This window comes from Equus quagga, chromosome 10, assembly GCF_021613505.1.
Source record: "Equus quagga isolate Etosha38 chromosome 10, UCLA_HA_Equagga_1.0, whole genome shotgun sequence".
Classification (NCBI taxonomy): domain Eukaryota; kingdom Metazoa; phylum Chordata; class Mammalia; order Perissodactyla; family Equidae; genus Equus; species Equus quagga.
Genome location: NC_060276.1, coordinates 1,180,442 through 1,208,258, shown reverse-complemented (window position 1 = coordinate 1,208,258; position 27,817 = coordinate 1,180,442). Strand labels below are relative to the sequence as shown.

The window sequence follows — 27,817 nt, the reverse complement described above, 5'->3', positions numbered from 1 at the left end:
GGGGGGGCTGCTGGGTGGAAACCCCTACTCTGGGTGGGGGTAGGCATCTCAGAGACTGCAGGCTCCATGGGAGCTCTGGGATGCCTGGCACTTTGCATATTTGTGTTTTTCCCCGTTCTCTGCTTCACCTCCAGTCTCACTGGGTGACCCGACCTCCACCCGTGGCTTCAGGCAGGGACCTGGATTCAGACACCTCTGAGCATCTGTTCCAGCCCAGACTTCACAGGGCGCCAAGCCCACAGACGTAAGTGTCTACTCGTCATGTCCAGGCTCCACTGGGACCCCAAACTCCCAAAGTGCATGGTTCCCAAAGTGCATGGTTCCCAAACCCCGGTTCCCTATGTTGGTGCCCCTGTCCATGTCTGCCAACCGCTCACAACTGTTCTCTCAGGCGCTCTAGAGCAGCTCCCTATGTAACTGCCACCTTCCGCGTGAACCACTGCAACAGCCACATCAGATGGCTGCCCTCACTGGTCCTTCGGGTCCAGGACCCCTAGCCTGGGCTGCGAGCTCCCCTCCAGGTCCCTCAGCACTCAGTAGCCCCATGGAAGCCATCCTCATAGTGAATTGTCAGTGCCCACCTCTGGCTTCTGCCATCAGTGGGGCTGGAGGGGGGCTCTGCTCGTGTCACCTTGGCTCAGTGCTGGCCCTGCATGCTCCAGAGAGGACCAGCTTGCTGGGGACCAGCCTCCAGGAGAAACAATCAGAACTACAGCCTGCAAACACCTCCCAGCCTTCCCTATGGCTGGTAATGTTTGCTTACGATCAAATTCCAGCAGGCTGCAAGGGTCAGGACAGATTGAGGGCCATGGATTGGTGGCAGAGGACTAGTCTCCTGTCTGCCAAGTCACAGGGCCCCACAGCCCAGGCTGTTTGTTCTTGCAGATTAACTAGTGATAGAACCGGCTCGCCTCGTTCAACTCAGCCCCTGCTATCGGCGGTCTGCTGGGCTCCAAGTCACCCAAGGGAGAGACGAGGTAGGACCCAGGACCATGAGGGGTGGGAGGCCCGGCGGCTGCTCCCTCCCATGGGGAAGTGGGGTGAGTTGCTTTCCTGGAGCTGGGGGCAGCCTGCCCTCCCCACCAGCCTGGGCTGAACTCCTTGGAAAGGGATGTGGGAAGACATCGACCAAATCTAAGCACACCATATGTAGGGTGGGGGCGATGACAGAGGCTCTTGGTGAGACGCAGTTGGAAGTCTCTTGTCTTTCCCAACTCCCACATTTTGCCAGAGGACCAGCAGGGGAAGGAGTTGCCCAGGGACATGTGGTGACTTAGCAGAAGAAGCAGGATCTGATTAAGATCTCCAGCCACCAGTATCTAGCCCAGCTGGGGCAAAGGGACCTGGGCCACCACCTGCCTGTCGCTGCCCAGGTTTGACCTGTCTCCAGTTTTACAAGCCCAAATGACTGCCGACATCTATTGAGAGTTTTAAGGTGGAGGGTGCAGCAGAGAGCTCGAGAGGCTGGCCGCCAACTGGAGGCCCGGCAGGGGTGGGCCACCCTGGTCCCCCAAGGGTCACTGAAGTCAAGGATCCACCCAGCCTCTCAGGATGGAGCCCGGGCCCTGGCTAGGACCCAGCTGGCTCCCGGCCACGGGAGTGAGAGAATCTGGGGGCTGTTGAGGTAGGCTCGGCTGCACAACCAACAAGAGGGCCTCCCTCCTACACCCTGGAGCTTACGAATCACCAGGCCTTTGGGGGAGTGCCAATGTCATCATGACACAGCAAGAATCTTATCTGCCTGAGGGGGAAGGCAGCCCAGAGACTTTCGGAGGAGAGGGAGGGCCTGGGGCTGCCAGGTCAGCCCTTCACCGGCCTGTCATCAGGATGGGACCTGAGCACCTATCAAGCCCACGGCCCTTGTGGCCCAGGTGGGGAGACTGAAGCCCAGAGAGGTGAGGGGCTCGCTGAGGACCCTGCAGGGAATCAATCCTGCCCAGTGGACTCCCAGTCCTCGTCTTTCTCTCTCACTCCTATTCCTCTCTCCATCCTCTGAGGGGGGAAGAGTAGCTGAGCCCACTGGCCGAGTCCTACCAGATGGGGGAGGACATGATCTGCCAGGCCCAAGGTTCCTCCCCCACGCTGATCTATAAGGAGAAACCAGTTTCTCTCATTCTAGAGCTTTCTGGACTAGGACAGTAAGTACCTTCACTCCCTTCCCGGCTGTGGGTGGGAGTCCTGAGGAGGGGGGAAGTGGCCACATAGCAGAGAGAACAGAGAGCAGCTCAAAGCCCTTTGGGTAACTCTGTGAGCTGGCAGCAGGAGGCCCCTAGGAAGGAAGCTGGGCATGTGGGTGAGGGTTGGGTAAGTGGCAAGGGAGGAGGAAGGGGCAGAGGATGGCCACGTGGGCCCAGCCTGCCCCACTGGGGGCTCTATGTCTGCTCTTCCCTTTGTGTGGAGCATTCCCTGGGCCCTGGCTCTGCAGGCCCTCCTCATGAGACCTGTGTGCCGGGGGGTTGGGGACACAGAAGCCCGTCTGTGTCTTCTGTCACATGCACCACTCTGAACTCTTCTTGGGTGCACTCATCTTGGGTCCCGGCCCCCCAGCACACAGGCTGTAGAGGAAGTGCTTCATCAGCATTTGTTAGATGAATGTTCGGAGAACTCATTGGTTTCCCAGCGCAGCGGGCTCTGGGAGAGTGCACCCCCAGCACCGCCCTCTGCCTACCTCCTACCCAGACAGAGGAGGTGGCGAGGCCCCAGACTGTGGGAGCTATGCTAGGTGCTTCCTGAGCATGGGAGGCCCACCACCTCGAGTCCCCTTGACTAGAAGGGAGAAACAAATAAGGAGGCTCTTCTTCCAGAGGACCCTTGCTCTCCCCCACTCCGCCCTGCTGGAGCAGCACTTCCCACTTCTGCTCTGGAAGCCTCTGGGTGTCACTCCCAGAGCAAAGGAGAGCAAAGGGGAACCCTGCTGATTGCAAAGACACAAAGTTGCCCAACGCCAAGCTGGCCACAGGCAAAGGCAGTGAGGAGTCATAGAATCAGCTTGGTAGAGCCTGAGGACCTTTAGCACTTGTTTCAAAAGCCCTCGTTTACTCCGTGGAAACGTTGAGGTTCAGAGAAGGGAAGACATTTGTCCCAGGTCACACAGCAAGCTTGGATGCTCTCAACGCGGCACCTAAGAGTTGGGGGCCTGGAGTCACAAGCCATTTCTTGCTCCTCTGTAGGAGCATCCTGTGACAGGCTGGCATGGAGATGGGAGGAGGAAAAATAATCCTGAGTTACTTTCTCTACCTACCTATTTCTTGGACAAAGAGCCTAATGGTCAGAGTCCTAGGTGTTAAGATCTGTGGCCAACACAGGTAGGAATCCTCCAAGGGGAGGAGGCTGAGGCCAGGGTGGAGGCCAAGCCTGCCCCCCGTGTGCTCCTCCTGGGTACAGGGAGTTACAGAACAGTGCCTGGGGCAGCCCTCCCTTTCCTCCTTCTGGCAGAGCCCTTCTCCCCTGTACTGTCTCCTGCTCTGCACTCTGGCTCTCCTTTTCCAAGTTCTGATCAGAATCCCTAAGGTGGCAGGGAGGAGGCTCTGCAAAGGACGGTGGCATGTCATGACATACGAACGAAGACCTGAGTTTCTCCAGAGCCGGGGGAACTGTGCTGTGGGAGGCGCAGAGAGACCAGGGCTGCTCTGTCAAGAGCTCTCTAATTTTGGGAGAACTCTTGCTCAAGATTATACAGTAAGTTACTGGCAAAGATGATCATACAATGCTTAGTAGACTCTTGGTCACGTCCAGGGTTAAAACTGAGAAGAAAAGACCACTATTACTTCGAGATGAAACCCTGGCAGCTCATCTTGGCAGCCACTACACATGTCTGGCCACCCGGCAGATCTTGTTTCCACATGATACACCGGGAGGCGCTTTAGTCTGAGGGTCATGACTTGACTAGGACCCACCCTCCCTCTCGCGCGCCCGTCCTCCATCACAAACTGTCAATGTGCTTCTACTCTATCAGAGCAAAATGCGGCAAAGAGACTATGTTCAAAGACGGGTCAAGTGTTTGTCCCCAGGGAATCTGACATGGTAGAGAGACAAGGTGGAGATGGGGCCTCAGATCCTGCCTTTGGAACTAATTGACTATGTGACATTTGTCAAGTCACAAAGAGGTTTGAAAAAGATACTCACAGAATGACTAGGCTCCCCTGTTTCTATCTCAGTGTTCCCCTTGGAGAAGGACATCCCGGCTCCAGGACAATCAGTGGCTGTCCTGTTAATGTGTACAATCAACGGCTGCACACGGATTTCAGAAATACCTCATCGTGTGTATACATCACGTGGTGCTGGGATGATAGTGGCACACAGGCAGGAGCAAGAAGGAGAGCCCAACTGAGCAGAGCCCACGTGGCCCCACAACAGTCAGTTGGGAAAGCCCAGGCAGTGAGCAGGAAGGGACCTTAAGCAATGTCACACTCTAAGTCGGGCTTTTAAGATGCGGGGCTTGGGGGAGACTTACCGATGCACCCATGATGATGAAGATGTGTGTATCGGACTGATGGAAGGCATTGCCCTGGTATAGCTCTTCCCGCAGGATCCCACACACCTGGGTCCGGCTCAGGGCCACCTGTTCTGCCATGATGCTCTCTGGTGGAAGAAAGGCTCATTGACATGGCATGAGAACAGAAGAGCGTTGAGAAGTTGACGCCTTTCTCGAGGGGTCCTTTGAGCTCTCACCCAGCTGACGCCTGATTATTGAAACCATTAGCTGTGAATGGCCAGGGAGCAGGGTGGTGGGGGAGAAAGAAACTGCCAGCTCTGGGCTCCAGCCATACTCACCAGGCAGCCTTCTTTCACGGTGTACATTACAAAATTGCTCAAAGCCCTAGTGGATTCCAGCTAGAACCTCAATTCTGGGGGACTGAGCAAAACCCTGCTGGAGCATTGCACGATCTGCCTAGGACCATCTCACCCCAGACTCTGGCGGAAACTCCACAATGAGCTGGAGCATGTTAGCCCATGCAGACGATGGAGTGCAGCTCCAGCCCTCTTGCCAGGCTGAGAGACCCTGGCAAGTCCTCTCGGGGTCTCAGTCTCCTCGGGGGTCCAATGGCGGGGATGCAGAGGGCAGTGGGATCGGTTAAGGCCCTCTCGGTTTTGCCCCGCTCCCAAGCACGCCAAACCAAAACGGCTAAGGCGCAGCACACCCCTCCGCGGGCGCGGCACCCGCCCACTCTGTTACCTGCGCCTTCCGCCGCCGCTCGTCGAACTCGCAGCCCCGGAGTTTCGGCCGTTTCCGGGGGCTGCTCCCCGCCGGCCCATTTAACCGGCGGGGGCGGGCGCCTGGTCTGAGCCGACCCGCCTCAGGCGAGGCCCGCGGGCGGGGTCCCCGCAAGTCCCTCCCTCCCGGGGCGGGGTGAGGGCGCAGGCAGGTGCGCGCGCATCCGGGGTAAGCACCCCCCCCCCCCCCCCCCCCCCCCCCCCCCCCCCCCGCGCGAGGCCGCCCGCCCTTGGTTCGCCCCGCCTCTTGGGCACCTGCCCCGGCCGCCCGGCCGCGGGCCGCCTGCTGTCCTTGCCGCCGCTGCGCCGCGTCCCAGATGCCTCGCGGGTCCGCATGCAGCTCCGCGCCGTTCGTCCGCGTCCCCATCATCGGCTCAGCCCCGCCCCTACAGTCTGGCTTTGTCGCTCGTCGCAGGCGGCCCTACACCCTCGCGGAAGGCTCCACTTCCGCTGGCAGCGTGGCCACGCCTCCTCGACCCAGTCTATGGGCGGGGCCATCTGAACCCTTTCCCCTCGCCGGACGGTCGCCAGCTCGGGTCAGACCAGTTCTGTTGGGCGGCCTCGTCGTGGCTCCTCCCCTGGCGGGGCGGGGGCAGCCCAGCGCGTGGAGACTGGATACTGTCGCCCGCGGGACAAGGGAAAGGGTGGGTCGCGACGCCCCAAAAAGTAGCAGATGGTGGATATCACTGGGGAGCGTCCTGCGGGCCGAGCGAGACTGGCGGCCTCGGCTTCCCTCTGGAGCAGCCCCCCTCGCACCTCCCGCGGGCTTCCTGGGCGGGGGCGGGGCTTGCTTGTTTTACTTCCGGATCCCACAGTACGACACCGGAAGCCGGAAGTGGGAATTTCGGCCGCGGGAGAAGGGAAGGGCGACCGCGGAGTCGGGACTTTCTCGGAGTGCTGGGGCCCGAGGAGCGCTCGCGGCCTGTCTCTCCCGCCCTTCTCACCTCGGACCGATTCTGCTGACAGGTGTGGTCCTCTTCCCCGAAAGTAGGGTACCAACGGTGGGCGTTCCGCCGCCTCCGAGACTCCCCCGGATGTCCAGGTTTCCCCCTCCTTTTGGGCCCCCGCCCATTCCTGCTGCCCGCTTTTGCAGCACCAGCCAAGGCGGGCAGATATAGGACCCAGGTTACTTTGGCGGCGAGCAAGACTGTTTCCGTCTCTCCCTCCTTCGCCGCTGCGGAGTCTGATCACACCCCTATTTCGTGGATGACTCTTCTAGTTCGGAGACGTTTTCTGTTCATCGAACTTGACTGCATTTGAGGTTGTGAAAATCTTTAAGAAGGCCTTAAATATAGTTTGGCAGTTAAGTATCTTACCTCACGTGCCTCAGTTTACTCACTTTGCAAAACGATCAATGTCTACTCAACCTCGTACGGTTTCTGTGACTTGAGGATGAATGGGCCATCCTGGCATGTTGGAGGAAAAGCTGGAGCAGAGTGAGGGAGGGGAGAATACTTGGAGAGGAAGCAATGGGGGACGAGATGGTGCAGGGTCTTGTAGGCTGTCGAAGGGACTTCGGCTTTTACATGGAGGGCAATGAGGAACCATGTTAGTGATCTGAGTAGAGGAGGGACGTGATCATAATTACCTTTTAGGCTGATTGTTCTGGCCTTGGTGGGGAGAACAGACTGTAGTGGACAAGGGTAGGAGTAGGGTGACCTGTTAGGAGGTTATTGCAGTAATCTAGGTGAGAGATGATGATGCTTGAGTATTTTGTTATAAAAATTTACAAAGATGTACGAAAGTAGAATAGTATAGTAACTCCCATGGAGCCACTTCCTAGCTTCAATTATCAACTCGTGGTTGATTTTGTTTAATTTATACCGCTCACAATCGTTTCCCATTATTATTTTCAATAATAGCTTTATTGAGATATAATTCACATAGCACACAATTCACTCATTTAAAATGTACAGTTCACTGGTTTTTAGTGTATTCACCGAGTTGTGCAATCATCACTACTAATTCCAGAACATTTTCATCACTCCAAAAAGAAACCCCGTCCCCTTTAGCTGTCACCCACATCACCCCATCTCTCTCAGCTCTAGGCATCTGCTAATTTTTCTGTCTCTATAGATTTGTCTGTTCTGGATGTTTCATATAAATGGAATCATACGCTGCGTGGGCTTTTGTGAGTTGTTCTTCTCTTAGCATAATGTTTGCAAGAGTTGTCCATGTTGTAGTATGTGAATGTAGGAGATTTTGTTTATTCATCAGTTGATGGACATTTGGGTTGTTTCCACTCTTTGGCTGTTATGAGTAATGCTGCTCTGAGCATTCGTGTGTAGACAAGTGTTTTCGTTTCTCTCGAGTAGATACCTAGGAGTTGCCCTGTTATTTTGAAGTGAATTTCAGACACCATCTGTCAGTATGCATCTCTAAGAAAAGATTTTAAAAAACGTAGCCACAGTACCACTATTACACCTGAGATAGTTAACATTAATTGCTTAGTGTCATCAAATAGATTCTGGGATACATTTTGACAGGATTTCCTGATGGATTAGATGTGAGCTGAGAGAGAGAGAGAGAGAGAGGGAGAGGAGTCAAGCAGGACTCCAAGGTTTTTGTCCTGATAACTGGAGGATGGATTTGCCACGAACTGACAGGAAGGCTGTGGGTAGAACTGGCTTTGGGGGACTGTCAGGAGTGCAGTGTTAGATTAGTTTTGAGAGGACCGCTAGATATCCAAGTGGAGATGTTGAGTCTGATATGTGTCTGGAGTTCAGGAAACAGGTCTAATTTTAGGGCATCATCAGCGTTAGAATGGGGGTTAAAGCCGTGAGGATGGAAGGAATTAGTACTGGAGTGACTGTAGTTAGAGAAGAGAAGAGATCCCAGAGCAGAGCCCTGGAGCACTACAGCGTGAAGGGGTGTGTGGATGAAGAGGATCAAGTGAAAGAGCCTGAGCAGGAGCAGCCAGTGAGGTAGGAGGAAAACTACGAGAGTGGGCTGTTCTGGAAGCTGAGGGAGGGATCAGCGGTTGATCAAATACTGCTGATGAGTTAGTAGGGTGTTCAGTGGAGCAATATCAGTGTCATAGTCAAACGTCCAAGTTTGTTCAGTGTTAAAGTCTCTCTTCCTCAGCTCAGGCCTGCTCCTGGAAACTTGTATTGGGATTGGCCTCTTCCTCTGGGAGGTTAGTCTTCTTGGGCAGGATTTAAAAGGGCTCCAGGCTGGTGCTGTCCCACATGGCTTGCCTCTTACTCTAGTTCACAAGAGAATGCATACAGCTCATCCTGTCTTTCTGCCCCTCTGTCTTGGACTGCAAGCCCAGCTCTCACTTTCAGATTACTTAGCACACGTCAGATACTAGATGTCCCCTTCGGCCCCCTAGTTCCAGGGAACACTCATCAGATTCTGAGTGGTCTCCTCGAAGCCCCTCTTACTAGATAGGTTAATTTCCTAGGGCTGCTGTAAGAGATGACCACAAACTGGGGGCTTAAAACAATAGAGATTTCTCCTTTTGCAGTGCTGGGACCAAAAGTCCGAAACCACGGGTCGGCAGAGCGGTGCTCCCTCTGCAGGCTCTAGGGGAGGACTCTTCCTGCCTCTTCCAGCTTCTGGGGTCCCCAGGTGTTCCTTGGCTTGTGGCCACCTCACTCCAGTCCCTGCCTCTGTCTCCACGTGGCCTTCTCCCCCGCGTCTGTGTCTCCTCTTCTGTCTCTTATAAGGACACTTGTCGTTGGATTTAGGGCCCACCCTACTCCAGGATGATCTCATCTCAAGATCCTCATTTAATTATATCTTCAAAGACCCTTTTTCCAAATAAGGTCACATTCACAGGTTCTGGAGGTCAGGAAGTAGACATATCTTGTTGGGGGCCACAATTCAACATTCCACCAGGTGAAGGGTCAACAAGCTTCACCACTCCTTTTCTTTTTAATATTTTATTTTTTTCCTTTTTCTCCCCAAAGCCCCCTGGTACATAGTTGTATATTCTTCGTTGTGGGTCCTTCTAGTTGTGGCACGTGGGACGCTGCCTCAGCGTGGTTTGCTGAGCAGTGCCATGTCCGCGCCCAGGATTCGAACCAACGAAACACTGGGCCGCCTGCAGCGGAGTGCGCAAACTTAACCACTCGGCCATGGGGCCAGCCCTGCTTCACCACTCTTGCTTGGAGGTGTGTAGAGGGTAGGAGTCCCAGCATGCTGACACCTCTCTCCACAAATAATCCACTCCCTAATTTCTCCCCTCTGGTGAAATTTTTAACTTCAGCTTACAGCCCAGAGATAGGTGCTAGGCAGAGTTTATAACCAGTGCTAAACCATGGCCTTTCCAAGTCCCACATATGGGCCTGCACCTCCCTTTGGAGTGGGAGCATGTGCTACCTCTGAGACCAAAAAGCCTGTTTTAGCATCCTGTTACACTAGGCAGAACACTTGGCGTTCTGCTTCAAGTGTGGCCCCAGAACTCCTGCATAGTCTACACTCCTTGTCCTGCAGGGTAAGGGAATTCCACACTGGTCTTGTGTGACACCCCTGCTGCCTTTCTCTTCCAGACCCTGACTTGTTGGATGAGCAGGCCCCCCTGGAAGAGTCAGCTGTGTGAGATGGTACAGCCTAGTGGCGGCCCGGCAGGGGACCAGGACGTGCTGGGTGACGAGTCTTCTCTGGGGAAGCCGGCCATGCTCCACCTGCCTTCGGAGCAGGGAACTCCTGAGACCTTCCAGCGTTGTCTGGAGGAGAATCAAGAGCTCCGAGGTGAGGAGGATAGTGGGTGTGTAGAACTAAAAGTCAGGAGACCCAGCCCTGCTAGAGGGAAGGCTTATTCCACTCACTTGTGCCTCTCTGTTTCCTCAGTCTAGGGTGGGCACGTGCCTGAGAGCCAGCTAGCCATTCAAGCTCGGCCACCCTCCCTCTTTGTTTCTGGTGTGGGGGGGTCCCTGGAAGTGGACCCTGAGATACAGATTAGCATGCAGAATGTTTATTTAGAGTGCTCAGGACCGACATTGGGGAAGGGAAGGGAAGCACAGGGAAGAAGAAGGGGTGGGGAGAGGGAGAAGTTGGGCTGCAGTGCAGGCTGACCTGCGGGGAGCTCTGGAGCTGGAATGACCCTTCCGAGTTGTCACAAGCTGGGCCAACATGGCCAGGCCTTCAAGCCTCTGCACGATCAGTCATTAAGCCCTCTCCATTCTGGCAGGGGGCGTGGCCTTCCCCGAGAAGGGCCTGTGAGTGTTTTGGGAAAGGGGGAGGTCCAGGTCACCCTGAGTGGGGGGTGATCCTGGGCCAGGCGGCTCTCCGAAGAGACCCCAGCTGAAGGCCATCCTCCAGCAGCCCCTTCCCTCCAAGGGGCTGGAGGTTGAGTACTTCCCTGGCCGTCCCATCCCTGTCTCCGTCACAGCCGCCGCTCACTCACCCTGCGTGTCCTCACCTGGATCCAGGGCAGCTCCTCTAAGTCTCAGTGGCTGTTGCACCACGCCCGTGGCTGCCCTTGGGTGCGGCACATTCCTGCCCGCCCAGCCTGGGACAGCGCCCCTGCACCCCCTTGTGATTGTGCCCCCAGGGCTCCTCCTCTGGCCTGCTGCTCCTTTGGTACAAGGAGCCCCAGGTGCCCAGGTGGTACCCCCAGCTTCTAATTCACTGAGACTCTTGCATTTCTGCTGTGGGGACCTTCTAGACTGCCGAGTCCAGAACTGCAGGGAGAGCCGGCACAGACTTCCCATGTGGGTCTTGGGGAGTAGTAGGGTTCCTGTTAGGAAGTCAGGGCTTACAAAGGTCACAGCCTCCGAGTATGCTGTATCCCGGAGGACTCACCCCCAAGCTAGTGCCTCAGTTGTTTTCAGTCAACCGTACCCTGTCCTAGCAGGCCAGTGGCTTGGCATGTGACACAACCAGTGGAGGTCACAGTCATGGAGCAACTCCCCCACCTCCTTTGCTGGACAATGCATCCCCTGGTGTGGTGGGTGTTACATGGGGCCCTGTGCTGATGAGTCCTGTGCTCTGTTGGCCTCAGAGCGTGGTGCTGGCTGAGGCTCTGCAGGCAGGGACCAAACCCATGCCTGGAATATGTGTCTCTTCTTCCCGTCAAGACGAATTGCCTTCCTTTCCAGGATGGAAGGGGTCCAGTGCAGTCACCTTGCCACCAAGAGGCCGCTTGGTTTCCTGGGGGGGCTGACCCTGCTTTGAGCACAGAGAGTCCACAAGACCCACCTGCCTTTAGGGCAGGCCCTTCCCCTCAGTGCTCAGACTTCTAGGGGCTGCCCTGGGTCCTGCAGGGTGTTCAACAGCATCCTTGACCTCTTTTCACTGGATGCCAATAGCACCCCTCCAGTTGTGACAACCAAGAATGTCCCCAGATGCTGTCAAATGTCTTGCTGTGTTGGGGCCACATGGAACTGACAGCCAGGTTAGGGGGTGGGGAGACAGCTTACCCTCCACACCTGTGTGTGTGGCCTCTGCTCGTCCCCAGGAGAGTGCTCTCGCAAGGGGGACTCAGGGGCAAGAGAGTGGCAGGCCAGCCGCGTAGGGGCCTTGGCACCCCTGGCTCCCCTCCGCAGAGCTTGGGCTCCAGCGGCAGATGGAGACCTCAAGGCTGCATGCCTCCACCTGTGCCACCTGACTGCACATTTCTGTGGAACGGGTATTGTGTGTCTGCCCCCCACAATGCTCATGACTCTGTCTATGGAGGAGGGAGTAAGAGGGAGGGTAGACTTTGCTTGGAATGTTTGGGAGGCAACTTCATGGAAGAAGTCGCAGGTATCTAGTGTAGGAGTCCATTTATGTGATGTGTCCAGGAGAGGCGAGTCCAGAGAGAGAAACAGGTGAATGGACACCAGGGGCTGGGGGCAGTGGGGGGTGACTGCCACTGCGTGTGGGGTTTCTTTTGGGGGTGATGGAAATATTCTGGAACTAGATAGAGGTGATGGGTGTACAGCTTTGTGAATACACTAAAACTACTGAGGGACTGTATACTTTAAAATAGTTAAAATGAATTTGGTGTTACGCAAATTTTATCTCAATAGAAAAAGAAGTTGCATGTGAGCTGAGTGTCGGGCTGGGCAGGATTGTGACAGGTGGTGGTCACTGGGGGAACAGTGTGCCCTGAGGCAGGGGGGCCCCTGTCCAGGGCCTGCACCCGGCCCCCCTCCCCTGTAGGGGAGGAGTCACACAGGGATAGTCAAGTGCAGAAAGTGGCTTAGGTGGCTTTGGAGCTGGGTTCAGAAGCCACTGTGGTTCTTGTGAAAGAATGGGCGGCAGCAGGCCCTGTTTGCTAGGTCAGGGTTTTGACCAGAGGGTGACGGGAAGCTACTCCCTGCCCCCATCTTTTGCAGCTCTGTAGTTGCTAGAACCTTTGCACATCACTGTTTAGTTTTGGCACCCCCGACAGTCTTCTGCTGTGTGGGGTGTCCCCTGGGCATGTGGCTCTCTTTTCCTTGGCCTCTGCTGACTGTCTGGCATTTGCACACGCTCATCCTTCAGCCTGGTGATGGGAGGACTGGCTGTTTCTTGAGTTCATGTTGTGCATCGGGCCCTTTGTCTGCTTTTTCGTTTAACCTTCCTCCTATGAGATGGGTGGGATCGTCTCTGTCGAACATGCAGATAAGGATGGTGAGGCTCCTAGAGGTGACTCACTGGCATACTCCACCCTTCTGGCCCTCCTGGGCTGCAGCCAGCAGTGCCACAGGGAAGTTTGCTGGTGGCTATGCTCTGAGTCTGCAGTCCTGATCCTGAAGTCAGCAGACTGAGTGCCTCAGGGCAGGCAGCCTCTGACCTGACCAGAATACAAATGAGTCCAGAGTCACTTACAAGGAAAGTGGCATTTGGCGCACAGTGAAGCTGTTGTGTTTAGTATCTCATTGGAGAATTTTAGAGGTGTATTATTAGCATAATTGATTTTGAAAGTGTTTCACGAAATAAAACCAAGTGTTTCAAAGCCATCTCTCTGTGTAAGAGGCCACATGGTATTATGGGGAGGGTGCCACAATGGGCCCACAGAGGGGCTGGTGGGCCAGCTGTCAGGGCTCACCTCCCCTCTGCTGTCTTCTCTGCTGCCAGATGCCATCCGGCAGAGCAACCAGATGCTGCGGGAGCGCTGTGAGGAGCTGCAGCATTTCCAGAGCAGCCAGAGGGAGGAGAAGGAGTTCCTCATGCAGAAATTCCAGGAGGCCAGAAAACTGGTGGAGAGACTGAGCCTGGAGAAGCTTGACCTGAGGAGGCAGCGGGAACAGGCTCTGAAGGAGGTGGAACACCTGAAGAGATGCCAGCAGGTAGCCGGGGGGTAGGGAGGCCCTTTCCCAGGAGCAGGTGAGCTGGGGGCTCTGGCCACCTGTGCCACCAGCTTCCTGAGTTCTGAAATCCCACAGGAACACCAGTGTTCCCAGAGGGAACCCATGATCAGGGGTCCCCAAGAGCAGCCTCAGGCCTGATGCTTCACTAGGAGGACTCTCAGAACTCAGAAAAGCCATTGTCCTCGTGGTTATGGTTGTTCTGGTTAATTACAGTGAAAGGATACAGGGTGAAACCAGCAAAGAGAAAAGGGGCGGTCGTAGGGCGGGTCCGGGAGAGACCAGGCAGGAGCTTCCAGGTCCCCTGCCAGTGGAGTTGGGCGGCAGCACAGTTTCTCCCAGCAATGACGTGTGACAACATGCACGGAGTACTGCCACCACGGAAGCTCCCCTGGAGCCATGGTGTCCAGGGACTTTACTGGGGCTGGGTCCTGTAGGCCTGGAGCGCCCGAGGGCCTGACCTCAGTTACTCAGTCTCCGCGCCCGGAGGTCAGGCTGCTGTGTGCAGCCCAAGGCCCCACCACAAATCACGCTGTCAGCATAGACTGCCTGGCAGGGCCCTCAGGGAAGAGTAAGTTCCTGGGGCTGCCATAACAAGGTGCCCCAAACTGGGTGGCTTTAAGTAACAAAAGCATATTGTCTCCCAGTTCTGGAGGCCAGAAGTCCAAGAGCAAGATGTCGGCAGGGTTGGTTCCTTCTGAGGGCTCTGAGGGAGCAGCTGCCCCGGCGGCCTCTCTCCTAGACTCGGGTGGTGGCTGCAGTCCTTGGCGTGCCTTGGCTTGTAGACGCCTCGCTCCAGTCTCTGCCTCCATTGTTATGTTGCCTTCTCCTTAGGTGTCTGTGTGTCTCCTCTTAGAAAGACGCCAGTGTCAAAGAGAAACACAGTTGGACATTAGTTAAAGTGGTGAGAACAGAGTTTATTCAGTAACTCTCGACAGCAGGGGAAAGAGCTGAGCTCTGTACTGATTTGCCCAGAGGTGACGGGCTTTTTAAAGGGACAGAAGGAGCTAGGAGGGGCTCAAGAGAAAACTCACAAAGGGTGGTCAGTGTAAATACATGAGGCCAGCTGTGTCTGCCGCTGGCAGTTATGGAAGTTAGGATTGCGTCCTGCACAGAGACTGGGAAACTGAGGCCCTATCCTTCCTGAGGATTCCATCTCAAAGGAATGGCTCTCGGGTCCTTGAGAAAGACTCTCCTGGGTTGTAGGAGGTACAGAGACATCTCAAAGGGACAGAGGAAGGATTCACAGTGGGATCTCTTTTTAGTAAATGCTCTAAGGAAGGGAGGTGGGGGCCCCATGTCAGGTGTTGGCTGGAACAAACAGTAAATTCTTTTTTTTTTTTTTCTGGCAGTAGGGCTCTTTTATTCAGAGAGTAGCATGGAGTAGCATGGGGACAGGACCCATGGGCAGGAAGAGCTGCTGGCATGGGGACAGGACCCATGGGTAGGAAGAGCTACCCAAACGGTAAATTCTTTTGCCAGCCTTGATTTCTCAGACAGGAACTCAAAAGGGGGCTGGGTCGTCCCAGGGCTGCCACCTCAGGCTGCTTGGAGCTGTGTTAAAGTTTGGTCAAGTCTCTGAGTTCAGGGATTTGGATGGAGTTGAATTGAAATTGTTCTGTGCTAATTTCTTTCGTAGTTCTTAATAGTTGTTGGATCAGACCCACCCCCCTCCAGTATGACCCCATTATTTTGAAGCAAATCCCAGATGCCATATAATTTCATCTGTCAACATTTTGGTATGTATCTCTAAGAGAGGACTTGGGAAAAAAATAGCTACAATACCACTATCACACCTGAAATAGTTAACATTAATTGCTTAGTGTCATCAAATAGATTCTGGGATACATTTTGACAGGATTTCCTGATGGATTAGATGTGAGCTGAGAGTGAGATCAAGAGAGAGAAAGAGAGAGAGGTGAGGGGGAGTCAAAAAGGAGCCCAAGGTTTTTGTTCTAACTGGAGGATGGATTTGCCATCAACTGACAATCAGGAAGGCTGTGGGCGGAGCTGGCTTTGGGGGACTGTCAGATGTGCAGTGTTAGGGAGGATGGCTTTGAGAGGACCACTAGATACCCAAGGCGAGCTGTTGATCCAACAGGGAAGGTTCAAGGGAGAAGGCCTCCCGGAGGGGGCGTCGAGTACGGACCAGAAGCTGATGAGGGCTAAGCCGTGTGGGTATGTGGGGCAAGCACATTTTGGAGGCAGGGAAAGCACATGCAGAGGTCCTGAGGCAGGAGCCTGCCTGTCGTGTTCAGGGAACACCAAAGAGGCAAACATGGCTGGGGCTGAGTGGATGGGGCCGAGGAAGGCGGGGTCGTGGGGGCTGCTCCTGTGGGCTTAGTAGGCCACTGGAAGGATTTGGCTTTGATCCTGAGTGTGACAGGAGCCGTGGGAGGGTGCTGTGCTAGTGTGAGACATTATTTGGCTTCCTGTAGAGTATAGAGTGTGGGTGGGGAGTTATGAGTTGAATTGTGTCCCCCCAAAAGAAATACCCACTTCCTAACCCCCAGTACCTGTGAATGGGATCTGATTTGGAGATAGGGTCTTTGCAAACGTCATCAAGTGAAGATGAGGTTGTACTGGAGTGGGGGGCGGGGCCTAAATCCAATGACTCGTGTCCTTAGAAGAAGAAAAACAGACACACAGGGAAGAAGGCCATGTGATGATGGAGGCAGAGACTGGGTTGATGTGTCTACAAGCCAAGAAACACCAAGGATGGCTGGCAGCCTCCAGAAGCCAGGACAGTGGCCTGGAGCAGATTCTTTCCCAGAGACCTCAGAAGGACCAACCCTGCTGACACCTTACTCTTGGACTTCTGGCCTCCAGAACTGGGAGATAGTACATTTCTGTTGTCTTAAGTCCCCTGCTTTGTGGTCCTTTATGGCAGCCCCAGGACATTCCTACAGGCGCAGGAGTGGAGTGGGGAGCCCTGGTGGAAGCCCATGGCAACCGCCTAGCATGGGACTCTGACCAAGGTGGGCACTAGCCGACAGGGTCTGCTGACAGGCATAGACTTGGAGATATTGGGCAGGTAGTTGAATAGCTAAGTTGGGGTTTGGGAGAGAAGTCTGTCCTAGAAGTATGAATTTGGAAGATAGCAGCCTGTAGGGGATATCGAAAGCCTTGAGACCAGATCAGATCTCCATGCATGTACATGTAGATGGAGAAGAGTCACATTCCTGGGACAGCAAGCAGTTGCAAAGGAGAGGGGAGGGAGTGGCAGGCAGGAACCCAGGGCAGGAGTGGCGTTACAATGGAGGGGTTACTGCGGAGGAGTTGAGGGTGCAGGGGACTGAGATTCAACCCTGGGTCGAGCAGCTTGAGGTTGCGGGGGACCTGGTTCCGGACTATTTGATGAGGGGGACTGGGTGACGGGGAGTTTGGACAACTCTGGAATTTTGTTACTGGTGGAGGTCTTCAGGAAACATTGTCAGTCCAGCTCACCTCTAGTGGCCCTGGGCCTGTGGAATGGAGCATGTATTTTTGTTGCTGTCTTTGAGTCTTGCCTCCCTCAGCACCAAGTCTCAGAGAGGCCGGGAGATTCCTCTTGGGTTCAGCCATCATGGCCTGGTCGTCAGCCTCATGAGACTGAAGGCATCTCTGTGCTCCTGTGTCCTTGGGTCTTGTGTTGTCCCATCTGCAGGGAGGAGGAGGGGCTTGGGAGTGTGGGCTCATGGGACTCCATCTGTTCCCACCACCTCAGTTGCCTCGCTAGGATCAGGAGGCTTCTATAGGTGAGATGAGTGGGGATGCTGAGGTCAGGATAGAAGCCCTAAGGCTGACACATCTCAGCACTTGCAGGCTGCCCTGGGGCTTTGGGCCGCCAGAGGTGGGCAGCTGGTGAGAAAACATCGTTGACAGGAAGTGGCTTTTTTTCATGCAGCAGATGGCCGAGGATAAGGCCTCAGTGAAAGCCCAGGTGACGTCCTTGCTGGGGGAGCTCCAGGAGAGCCAGAGTCGCTTGGAGGCTGCCACTAAGGAGCGGCAGGCTCTGGAGGGCAGGTGAGTGGGGAGGGAAAGCCCACCCTGGAGGCCACTGTCGGGATGCCCGAGAAGAGGGAGGCAGTTTAGGGTCCTCCAGGGGTTCCTCTGAGAGAGGGCAGCCTGGGGGATGTGCTGCCTGAGCACACGGGAGTGTTGGGGCAGCAGGGCCTTGCAGGAGTTGTGGGCTGGGCATCTGGGACCCGGCGCTTCTGGGCTGTCTGACCTTTTGCTGGAATTTGGGATTATTCTCTTAGGGGGCATTTTGGGGGGGTCCCATGAGCACCCTGTAATCCACGGTCACCTCTGGAAGTACTCCCAGTGCCCTCTCCCCTGAGGTTTATTACAGGGAAAGGTCACATGCCAGGACCTGCGAGGACAGAAGACACAGGTCGGGGGTGGAGAACCCCACGCCTTAGGCTCCCTCCTTCCCTTCCTCCTGTGAGGGGCCCACCGAGTGCTCTCCCTTCTCCAGCAGCGACACTGCAACACTGGAGACCCCGGGAACCTACTGGAGACTCAGCGCCCCGGGTTTGATTGGGGGCTGGTCACGCAGGGCCCCCTGCCGGGCATGCACCACACTTCCTGACTCCCAGAGGAAAGCAGGTGCTCCCCATAAACCATCCTGTTGTGCAGGAGTCCAGGCGCAGGGACCACCCTTAGCAGTAAGGAAAGTGTCATGTCAGCGTAGGGGACTTGGACCAGCCCACTGCCCAGGCGCCACCCGAGGGCCAACCTTGCAAGCTGGCCCTTCGTCAGACCTCCTGGTTGTTCTTTTCTGCCCAGGCGCGGGGGTTGGGGGGGGGGGGGGGAGATTCCTGGAAGTGCCTTCACTGGGTCAAAGGGCACGGATGTTTCTGTGGTTCTCATGCCACCCAGCGGCTGCCCTCCAGAAAAATGGGTCCGGTCGAAAGGGGTGGCGCCAGCTCCCCCGGTGCAGTAGGTGATCAGGGTGCATTGGATGATGTCAGGGACGCCTTCCTGAAGAAGGCTAGAGGAGCAGGCAGGAGTTTTCCAACGGGTCTGAATAACGCTTTAGACGCCCGCTCCCCTTATCGGAGCGATACGTGAGATGGCGTGAATGCACTTCCATCCAGAGAACAGACCTTGAGCAGAGGCATCGCAGCTCTGAGCCTGGTTGGCTCCGGCTCGTCGCATTCAGTGTCTTCCCACCGTGTACTCTTCTGTACTGCCAAGTTTCTAAAATCGCATATGTAATTTTCAGGACAATTTGGTGTCTTTCTTGCCGGTCTTTTTTCTGTTCACATAAAAGAAGCTGCTGGAGGCATTTCGCTGTTAGTGCAGTTTTGCAGCCAACTTTGGTCAGTTAACGACCCTGCAACGGCGTTTACTCTGGCACTTGTAGGCTCTTGGGCAGCCTCCTTTCCCATCCTTCCCCAACATGGTCGAGTGTGTAAATACTGAACTGGGCAGCTTGGGGCACGAAGCCTTGCTTGCATCTCAGATCATTCAGTGTGGCCATTTAAACAGCTTCAAACTTCATACACATGGCTGCTCTCTGAGCCCTAGACCTGTCACGTCGGAATGGCCTTCCCCTTGTTCCAGGGCCCCTGGCAGGCAGCAGTTCCATCTGGTGATGGTGATGGTAGCACGTAACTTTTGTCACATCACAGATGGAAATGTGTTCAATGTATTTGGACAAGTGCAGAGAAACAGTGAGACCAGTGAAACCCCCTAATAACTTCCTCCACCCAGAAACACCCACTGTTGCCCCCCATGGTGGGGACTATGGAGGGTCTCGAGACAGCAGGATGACATGGCTGTAGCCTGAAACTGGAGATTTAGGGGACTGTGGGGAGATATGAGTGTGGAGACGGGAGATGGGGGCCATGGGGTGGTATGGGCCTGGATCAGAAGATCAAGGGAGGAGAGATGAGCCATTCTGGTGGGAGTGTGGAAGGAAGAATGCCCTGCCAAGGCTGTCACTGTCACCCAGGCAAGCAGGCAGCAGACTCAGCTTTCAGGTGTGGGCATTTGGGACTCCAGCTGAGCCATTGAGGTGGGCCAGCTGCCTCCTTGCCACTTCCAGAACAGTGACTGGGACGGAATGAGTTGCCTGAGCACACTGGATCTCCCCCCTCACCCACCGCCCCCCCCGCCGCAGATCTTCTAGAAAGGCTTGTCTTTGCTGGCTGCCTCCACTTCCTTTCCTCCTAGTCTCTCCTGACCCCCTCCACTGAGACTGCTCTGACCGGGGCCCCCGGTATCCACCTGTTGGAACCCCATAGACGGTTCCTGGGGGCTCCTCTACCCTAGCCCCAGCAGTGTCCTCTTCTGAGACCACCTCCTTCACCTTGGAAGGGGCTTCCCTAATGCATGTCATCAACCTGAACCCTGAGCCGCGGGTCTCCTTGCCACCTGCACTTGTTTCCCTGCCGGGTGTCTGTGGTGACGTGAAGACATCACCCCCAACCTGGTGCCCTGCGGTTGTCCCTGTCTCCGGTGACAGCACCTCCACCTGGACAGTGAGTGGCGCCCCCCTTTTCATGGTGCTTTGGCTGTGCGTTGACAGGACGTTCTGGACCACGCCCTCTCCCTGTGGCTGTCCTCTCCCGCGGACTGCTGCGCTTCTAGTGCTCTCGGGCTCCGCTTTCCTTCTGCTGCCAGCCCTTCTCAGCACGGCAGGGATCCTGTGAGCACGGCGGGTGGCGCCTGTCACCCTCTGCTCCTGCCGGGGCTCTGCTGTGACCGCCCCCTTCCCCTGTGCCAGGGCCCGGGCGGCCAGTGAGCAGGCCCGGCAGCTGGAGAGTGAGCGGGAGGCGCTGCAGCAGCAGCACAACGTGCAGGTGGACCAGCTGCGCATGCAGACCCAGAGCATGGAGGCTGCCCTGCGCATGGAGCGCCAGGCTGCCTCGGAGGAGAAGTGAGTGGGTTCCTAACACTGGGAGGGACAGGGCCCAGTGGGGGGGCCATCAGTGGCTTTCTGCCTTCGGGGTAGCCCTTCTCGGGACTGGCTGCCCCTTATGCTGCACCCAGTACACACCCAAATGATCCATCTTTGATACGATAATATTATCCATTCTCCAGTCCACATTCAGATTCCACTGTTTGTCCCATATGTTAACAGCATCTGGTTCAGGATCCTGCATTCTTTCCATTGGTGTGCCTTTTGAGTCTTCTTTAATCTAGAACAGTCATCCTGCCTTTGCATATTTTTCATGAAGTTGACGTTTTTGAAGAGTACAAGACAGTTGCATTTTATTATAAAAATTTCTTTTTGTACTTTTAAAAATGTTAGCTTTAAGGAAAATGATAGTAACTAGTGAGCAAAGTCTGCCTCAGAGCTACAGGCCTTTAAGGCACAGATGCATCCCGGCAGCCCCACTCCTGTCTGTGGACAGAACAAGAAGGAAGAGGGTGGAGTTGGAAGCAGGAAAAGCTGTGGCTGGACCAGGACAAGGTGTTTTCTCCAGCAAAAGCTCCTTTTTCTTAGGCGGAAGCTGGCCCAGCTACAGGTAGCCTATCACCAGCTCTTCCAAGAGTATGACAACCACATCAAGAGCAGCATGGTGAGCAGTGAGCGGAACCGAGTGAGTATGGCTGGGATGTCCTTGAGCCTGTCTAGGACTGACCTTACCCTGGCTCCTCTCCTTACTCCTCCAAATTTGGGGATGTTGGGACTCAAGGCCCTCCCTGAAGACTTGACAGAGTTGGCTTTTGGGAGGGGTGCTCTGTTTGTCTAGAGCTTTGTCCAGGCTGCAGTGTGATGGCTCAGGGCAGGCCGCAGGGAGGTGGGATGCTTGGGCCGTACTGTTTGCTGCCTACAGTGGGCTGGGCTGGGCTTCTAGATGTTCCCTCCGTGGGCCGGGAATATGCTTGCTCCATGGCCAGTCCCTCCCGCCAGCTGTTGCCAGCTCGGCTCCTGGCTCAGGTTTCTCTGAGCCAAGGTAAGCTCCGGGAACGTTTCCATCTCCAACAGTGTTGAAGGCAGCTGGGAGCCCTTTTTTAGTTTGTTCTTATCGGACCTGTACTGGGTGCAGTTTCTAGCGATCACATTTTAAGCAGGATGTTGTCAAACATGAAAGTACCCAGAGGAGACTTGTAAGGGTAAAGCCTGAAACCGGGTCACATGGGGAAGAGTTAATGACAAAACTGTGGCCCTTTGATCTCCAGAGGGAAGACTTGCTGGCATGTGTGGGTGTCTGTATGTATGCATCTGTGTGTGTGTCTGTATGTGCATGTATTTGTAATGTCTGTGCACGTGCGCACGTATGTGTGTGTGACCAGCAGACCTTTGACCAGGTGGCAGAGTGGCAGGACCAGTGGGTCTCAGCCTAGCGGGCATGTGGTAGTGTTAGTGCGGGAGACTGGCTCAGAGTGGAGAGGGTGGCCTCAGTGGGGAGTCTGGCCCCTATCCCCTGAAGGGTTGGAGGAGGGCTGTCTAGCTGGGGATTCTGGGAAGGGGATGTCGGCCTGTGTGGGAGGCTGTGCCAGATGACTTCAGAGGTCCCCTCCAACCTCTCCCTTTCTAATACTCTGCACATGCCGACACCTTGTGGTCAGCATTGTCCTAGTTCAGGACAGCCGGGGTTGATCTTTCGTTCTTCTCGGCTCTCACCTGGAATGGCAGCTATCCTGGGGGCAGCCTGGCCCCCATTCCGGGCCGGCTCAGGGTCTGTCATCTCCCTCTTGTCCGTCTCCAGGGAATGCAGCTGGAAGATCTTAAGCAGCAGCTCCAGCAGGCCGAGGAGGCCCTGGTGGCCAAACAGGAAGCGATTGACAAGCTCAAGGAAGAGGCCGAGCAGCATAAGATTGTGATGGAGACCGTTCCGGTGCTGAAGGCCCAGGTGAGGGCTCTCCTCTGAGGCCTGCATACGGGTGAGCAGACTGGGCCCACTGGCGCTGGGACCTGGTGTGACTCTGGTGTCATTTTGCAGTAGCTTCTTGGAAGCTCTTCGAGTTCCTTGTGCTGTTCCTTGACCTCTCAGCACAAGTGGGATGACTCGCTCTCTGCCGTGGGTTCTGGGAGGGTAGGAGCAGGCTCTGCCTTGTCTCCTGGTGCCTGGCATGGAATGTCTGATGAATGGCTGATGGATGGCGGGTGTGTCCCCCTCTCTTGGCTTTGCCAGGCGGATATCTACAAGGCGGACTTCCAGGCGGAAAGGCAGGCCCGGGAGAAGCTGGCTGAGAAAAAGGAGTGTCTGCAGGAGCAGCTGGAGCAGCTGCAGAGGGAGTACAGCCGGTTGAAGGCCAGCTGTCAGGAGTCAGCCAGGTGGGCCTCAGCGTGGCCCCACGGGGAGCAGGGCTGGGTACTGGTGGGGAGTCTCCAGTAGTAACCACAGGAGACTGAGTGCTCCTGGCTTGTTGGGTTAGGGTGAGCTGGCCCTCCCACTCCCCTCCTCCCACCCCTGTCCTTCCATCAGCTTTGTACACCTGGACCTTGACTTTCACGTATTTATTGGACGGTTTCTCTTCTCTAAGGATCGAAGATATGAGGAAGCGGCATGTAGAGGTCTCCCAGCCCCCCTTACCCCCCACCCCAGGTGAGTGAGCTGCAGGAAGAGTGGGGAGGGCAGGGTGCTGGGAGAAGGATTCTGTGATGGAGAGAGCCACGTCTAACCCCAGAGTTGCTCTTTGGAGCGCACACACACGGTGGGGGTGGGAGCTTGCTTTGGCTGCCTTCCCCATCGGTAAGGGGGGATTAAAGTGGAGGAGCTAGTGGCAGGGAGCCTGATAGTTGGCTCCAGTTTCAGGACTTTCTGCATCTGCGCTCTTTCCCCAGCTCACCACTCCATTCACTCGGCCCTGCCCAGCCAGAGGAGAAGTCCCCCCGAGGAGCCACCCGACTTCTGTTGCCCCAAGTGCCAGTACCAGGCTCCTGACATGGACACCCTGCAGATACACGTCATGGAGTGCATCGAGTAGGGCTGCCTGTTGATCACCAGCCTGGGACAGTGTCATCTGTGCTTTCCTCTCCTGCCCGCCAAGTCCTGAATGATGGGCTAAGTGACAAAGAACCGGCCACTTCTTTGAGCCCCGAGAGCTAGCTGCTGGGCCTTACGCTTCAGCTCCCCCATCTGCTGGTTCACCTCTTTTAGGGTACACAGAGCCCCAGCTAGGCCTGACTCTGCCCTTTTTTTTTTTGTTCTGTCTGCTTGAACCGCTTGCCCCTCGGGCTCCCTGTTCTTCCACCTCCACTGGGGAAGTCAAGAATCAAGGTCGGGGCTCTTGGAGAGGACTGCCTCCCCAGCGAGATGGGTGGGAGCCCCTCCTCCCTGCTGGGTTGCTGCTGCTCTCACGGGCTGCCTGGTGTTCCACATGGGGCTGCACCACCGTGGATTGAACCAGTCGGCTGCTGATGGACATGTAGGTTGTTGCCAATCTTTTTACTGTCATAAATAACGCTGCACTGAAAATCCTTGTGCATCCGTCATGTGTATCTTTGGGTCAAGTTCTTAGAGACGGCACCGTAGAGCATCAGCCAACAGAGTAGATGGTGCCGGGCCTGCCTGCCCCCCAAGTGTGGTTTCCCGCCGCCCTTGCTCCCCATAGCCTTGCTATCCACCAGGGCTGTGGTTCTCTGTTAAGAGTGAGCTTGAGCATCTTTTCAGAGCTTGAAGGGGCCTTTCATTTCTTCTGGTGTGAATAGCTTGTTTGTGTTTTTTGCCCATTTTTCTATTGGGCTGTTAGTCTTTTGTTCCCTGGTTTGTAGGAGCTCTTTGGTCATTAGTGGGATCCGCTCTTGGGTGTGAGGAAGTTGCAGTGATCTTTTCCTGCTCGCCTTTGGGCTGGGTTTCTGGGACTCGGTTTGTTACCTTTGCGCCATCACGTTTATCCACCTTTGGGATAAAGTGCTTTGGGGTTGGAGTTGTTGAGGCCGCCCTGTGGTCTGAGGGAGGACTGCTTCCTGCATACACGCTTTTCCGTTCCTCTTCCTAACACTGCGAGAGCACGGCCGCCCAATGTGAGTGGTGGTGGCCGTCTTTCATCACATTCCAGAAGTTTGTGACGGCCCAGCCTTGCGTTCGAACAGGAGCCACTTGGCAACGATTGGCAGATTACAAACACCAGAGAACTCTTCCTTGTTGTTGTGCAAGATGCTGAGTATTTCCTAGGATTGCAGAGCCATGGGCATTCACCCTGCAACTGTAGTAAAGAGAGGACGTTGAAAGTGGAGGGAGAATGGGACGACGGCCCATCGTTTGCTCCTTGGTGCCCTGGCCCTCGCCCTGCCCTCCTCCCAGCTTCCCAGGTCAGGAATGGGGTATTGCGGATCTGGCCCTGCGTCTTCTCGTGGGGCTTCCTGGTACTTGGCAATGAGAGAGCTGAGCAGAATTAGGATGGAAGTCTAGTATTGAGACTGAAAACAAGCCTGGGCCGGGGCTGTCTTGGCATCTGGAGGGTGGGAGCAACTTGTCCATTTCCTGAAGCCCAGGTGTCTAATTGCAGATTGTGCTTCAGAAAAATGTTAAAGGCACAGACAGGTTCTCTGCTCGTGGGTGCCACATTTCTATCCCAATCCTATAATTTTTCTACAAGAGCACTTTTAGTTTTTTGGGGGTGTATTAGTTTCCCATGGCTCCTGTAACAAATTACCATAAACTTGGTGGCTTAAATCAGCAGGAATTCATTCTTTTACGGTTCTGGAGGCCAGAAGTCTGAAATCAGGGTGTGGGCAGGGTTGATTCTTTCTGGAGGCTGTGAGGGGGAGTCTGGTCCGGGCCTCTCTCCCAGCTTCCGGTGGTTGTCCTTGGTGCTCCTCAGCTGGTGGACACCTCACTCCAGTCTTTGCCTCCGTGGTTACGTGGCCTCTTCGTCTGACTGTGTCTTCTCTTCTGTCTCTTACAGGGACACCAGTCATCGGGTTTAGGGCTCACCTATATCATCCAAGATGATCTCATCTTGAGATTTTTACCTTCATTACATCCACAAAGACCCTTTTTCCAAATAAGGTCATAATCACAAGTCCTGGGGGTTAGAACGTGTGCATATCTTTTGGGGCTACCATTTAACCCAGCACCGGGACCTCTTCTGGAGCCCACAGATTAGGACAAATGCAGTCAAAGGCAGGTGTCTTCAGGATGTGCAGCTCTGTTCAAGGGGTTGTTCCCCGGGGTGATGGTGGCCGCTGGGAAGCTGGAGTTTGGTGCGGGACAGGCCCTTGCAGGCGTGCAGACTCTTGTTCTTTAGGCTGGACGCTGCTGCCAGGGCCAGTGGGTGTGGGCAGGAGAAGGGGGTATAGTGCAGTAGGACGGAGCCATTGGACCACCTGCACCCTGGGTAGCGGCTACTGGCTGCCTGGGGATGGGCTTCATGCTTCTAAGAGGGTGAACGAAGGCATATCTCTGACCAACTCCCTCTTCTGAAAGGGGGTTGAAAGAAAAAAGGTGAGATGCAGGAACAGTGAGAGAGCGGACGTTCTCTTCCTGGAGAACTTTCCTCAGGCTCTGGCAGTGGCACCAGGTGGGCTGCACAGCCCCAGCAGCTGGGAGCTTTACAGATGCTCCCGCCTGGGCCCTAGACTAGCTGAGTCAGGGTCTGGGTGTGGAACCGGGCATTGGCGGGCAACCGCTGCTCTTTTGAACCTTCCCTTTCTGAAGGCTGGGCGTCCTTGCTACCTGCCTCCTTCCTTCTTGTCGCACTCTCTAGGGCTGGTTCTGCAGAAGACCCCAAGGATTTTAAATCAGGCCATTCACTCGGATGTGAGGGATTCCGCTTTCTTCCTTTCTGGCTTTAGTTAGGTTGAGCTTCTGAAACAAGTGGTTGGATTCTTCCCATGAGGGAAGCAGCCTGCCTGCCTTATTAGCTGTGACCCCTTGATCTTCACAGCCCTGGGTTTGAGTGGTAGAGACAGACAGCTAGAAGCATATCCCCCTGAAACCTGTGTCATTCCCATTGCTTACACGTGTGCCCCCTCTGCTACCTGCTGGTCAATGCTTAAGAGAAATCTAGATGAGCAATAAAATAAGCACAGTAAGAATGCATTTCTCTCTCATTAGTAGCTAAAACAATACGGATTCAAACTAAACAAAAAGTGATGTCAAAATAGCAACAAATGAAGACTTCTGGTGCCCTGCTGGCAAGGTGCAGGGGACAGGCCTGTGACATTGCCCCTTCCTGGGGGCTGGTTTGCCGGGCTGGAACGAGCACTTGGGAAGTGTCCTCAGCCTGCTGCACCATCACTTGTAGCCATCAAAGATCATGATGAAATAAGAGGCTGGACTTCTGGACCATGTGGGCCTGCTCAGCCAGTATTGTGAACATCTGTCACATGGAACACACTCTGTAGCATGTTGGTGTGAAAAAGCCAGTAGACAAAATTATGTACAAAGTGTGACGCCCAGTGAAAAAGTCAAAGCTGCAGGTGCACATCCTGCTACCATTTGGATGAATGTGGGTGATTAAAAGTGTTGCTTATGTATTTATGTGTTTTCTAAGTGCCTATAATTTGCATGTATTACTATGTGATACATAGAAAATATATGTTACTGCAGAGTCTGCCTGATGTGAATGCAGCTCTGAGGTTTTGTCTGCCCTAGTGGCTGGGAAAAGAGCACACTGTTGTACAACTGTTGGTCATGAAGGGTGCAAGGGACCTTCTCGATGCTTCTGTGGTGTATTTGCTGGGGCTGCTGTAACAAAGTACCACAGACCGGGCGCCTCAAACAACAGAAACGGACCGTCTGCCAGTTCCGGAGGCCAGAAGTCCGAGATCAAGGTGCGGGCAGGGTTGGCTCCTTTTGAGGGCTGAGGGAAGGATGCGTTCCAGGCCTCTCTCCTTGGCTTGTAGACGGCCGTCTCCTCCCTGTCTTCTCATCGTCTCCCCTCTGTGTGTCCACATGTCCCCTTTTTAAAGGACATCTGTCAGATTAGATTAGGGCCCACCCTAACGACCGCTCTTCAACTTCGTCACCTCTGTGAAGACCCTGTCTCCAAATAAGGTCACATTCTGAGGTCCTGGGGGGTAGAACACCCCCATACCTTCTATGGGGGGGCCTCTCTCAACCCATAGCTCATGGGTAGCCTATCCCTGTTTTACAGGAGGCCTGAAACAACAACGAGTCTGTTCTTTTCCAATAGAAAACAGCTGCAGCCCCAGCCTACATTCTGAATAGGAGGCCTTCAATTGCTGGCTGACCGTTGCCATGTTAGAATGGTGACAGGGCTGAGCTGGCTTCCTTGGCTGAGGACTAGGCCCTGCAGCAGGACACGGTCAATCTGGATGGAAAGAACTGACACGTCCTTGCATGTGCTTTGCTTAGGTGTGGAGAGCAGTAGCAGGCAATGCCTTCGGGGAGGAGGCGGGTGTGCCGGAGGAGGTCTCCCTGGGCCCGTTTGCTGTTTGATCATGGGCGGTGACTTTACCTTTCTGAGCCTCAGTCTCCTTGTCCGTAAAATGGGAACATCAAAGTTTTTTTTTCTTTGTTTTAAAGATT

At 55.0% G+C, this 27,817-nt stretch overlaps 2 protein-coding genes across 7 annotated transcripts in view; one reads left to right on the top strand and one right to left on the bottom strand.

Annotated features, from left to right (window-relative positions):
- The window catches only part of G6PD (glucose-6-phosphate dehydrogenase), an 11,528-nt gene extending 5,886 nt beyond the window's left edge, over positions 1-5,642 (bottom strand). Inside the window, exons 1-2 of one of the 2 annotated variants that reach the window (XM_046672960.1) lie at positions 5,470-5,642; positions 4,454-4,581 (exon numbers count right to left, since the gene is read on the bottom strand). In XM_046672960.1, coding sequence (XP_046528916.1) covers positions 4,454-4,581; positions 5,470-5,584 — 243 coding nt within the window. In that variant the 5' untranslated portion in view covers positions 5,585-5,642. Of the gene's footprint in view, positions 1-4,453; positions 4,582-5,176; positions 5,331-5,469 lie in introns of those variants that run through there. The other variant, XM_046672961.1, reaches the window with a different exon arrangement.
- On the top strand, positions 828-27,817 carry IKBKG (inhibitor of nuclear factor kappa B kinase regulatory subunit gamma). 5 transcript variants are annotated; one of them, XM_046672965.1, is made up of 10 exons: positions 828-977; positions 9,711-9,912; positions 13,207-13,418; positions 17,323-17,441; positions 20,152-20,304; positions 20,875-20,971; positions 22,085-22,228; positions 22,511-22,653; positions 22,863-22,924; positions 23,164-27,817. In XM_046672965.1, the coding sequence occupies exons 2-10, from the start codon at positions 9,726-9,728 to the stop codon at positions 23,304-23,306; spliced, it is 1,260 nt and encodes a 419-aa protein (XP_046528921.1). In that variant the 5' UTR covers positions 828-977; positions 9,711-9,725; the 3' UTR covers positions 23,307-27,817. The 5 variants fall into 5 exon arrangements, with proteins under 5 accessions (XP_046528921.1, XP_046528919.1, XP_046528920.1 ...); XM_046672963.1 differs by lacking the exon at positions 828-977 and adding an exon at positions 1,751-1,895; XM_046672964.1 differs by lacking the exon at positions 828-977 and adding an exon at positions 2,000-2,138.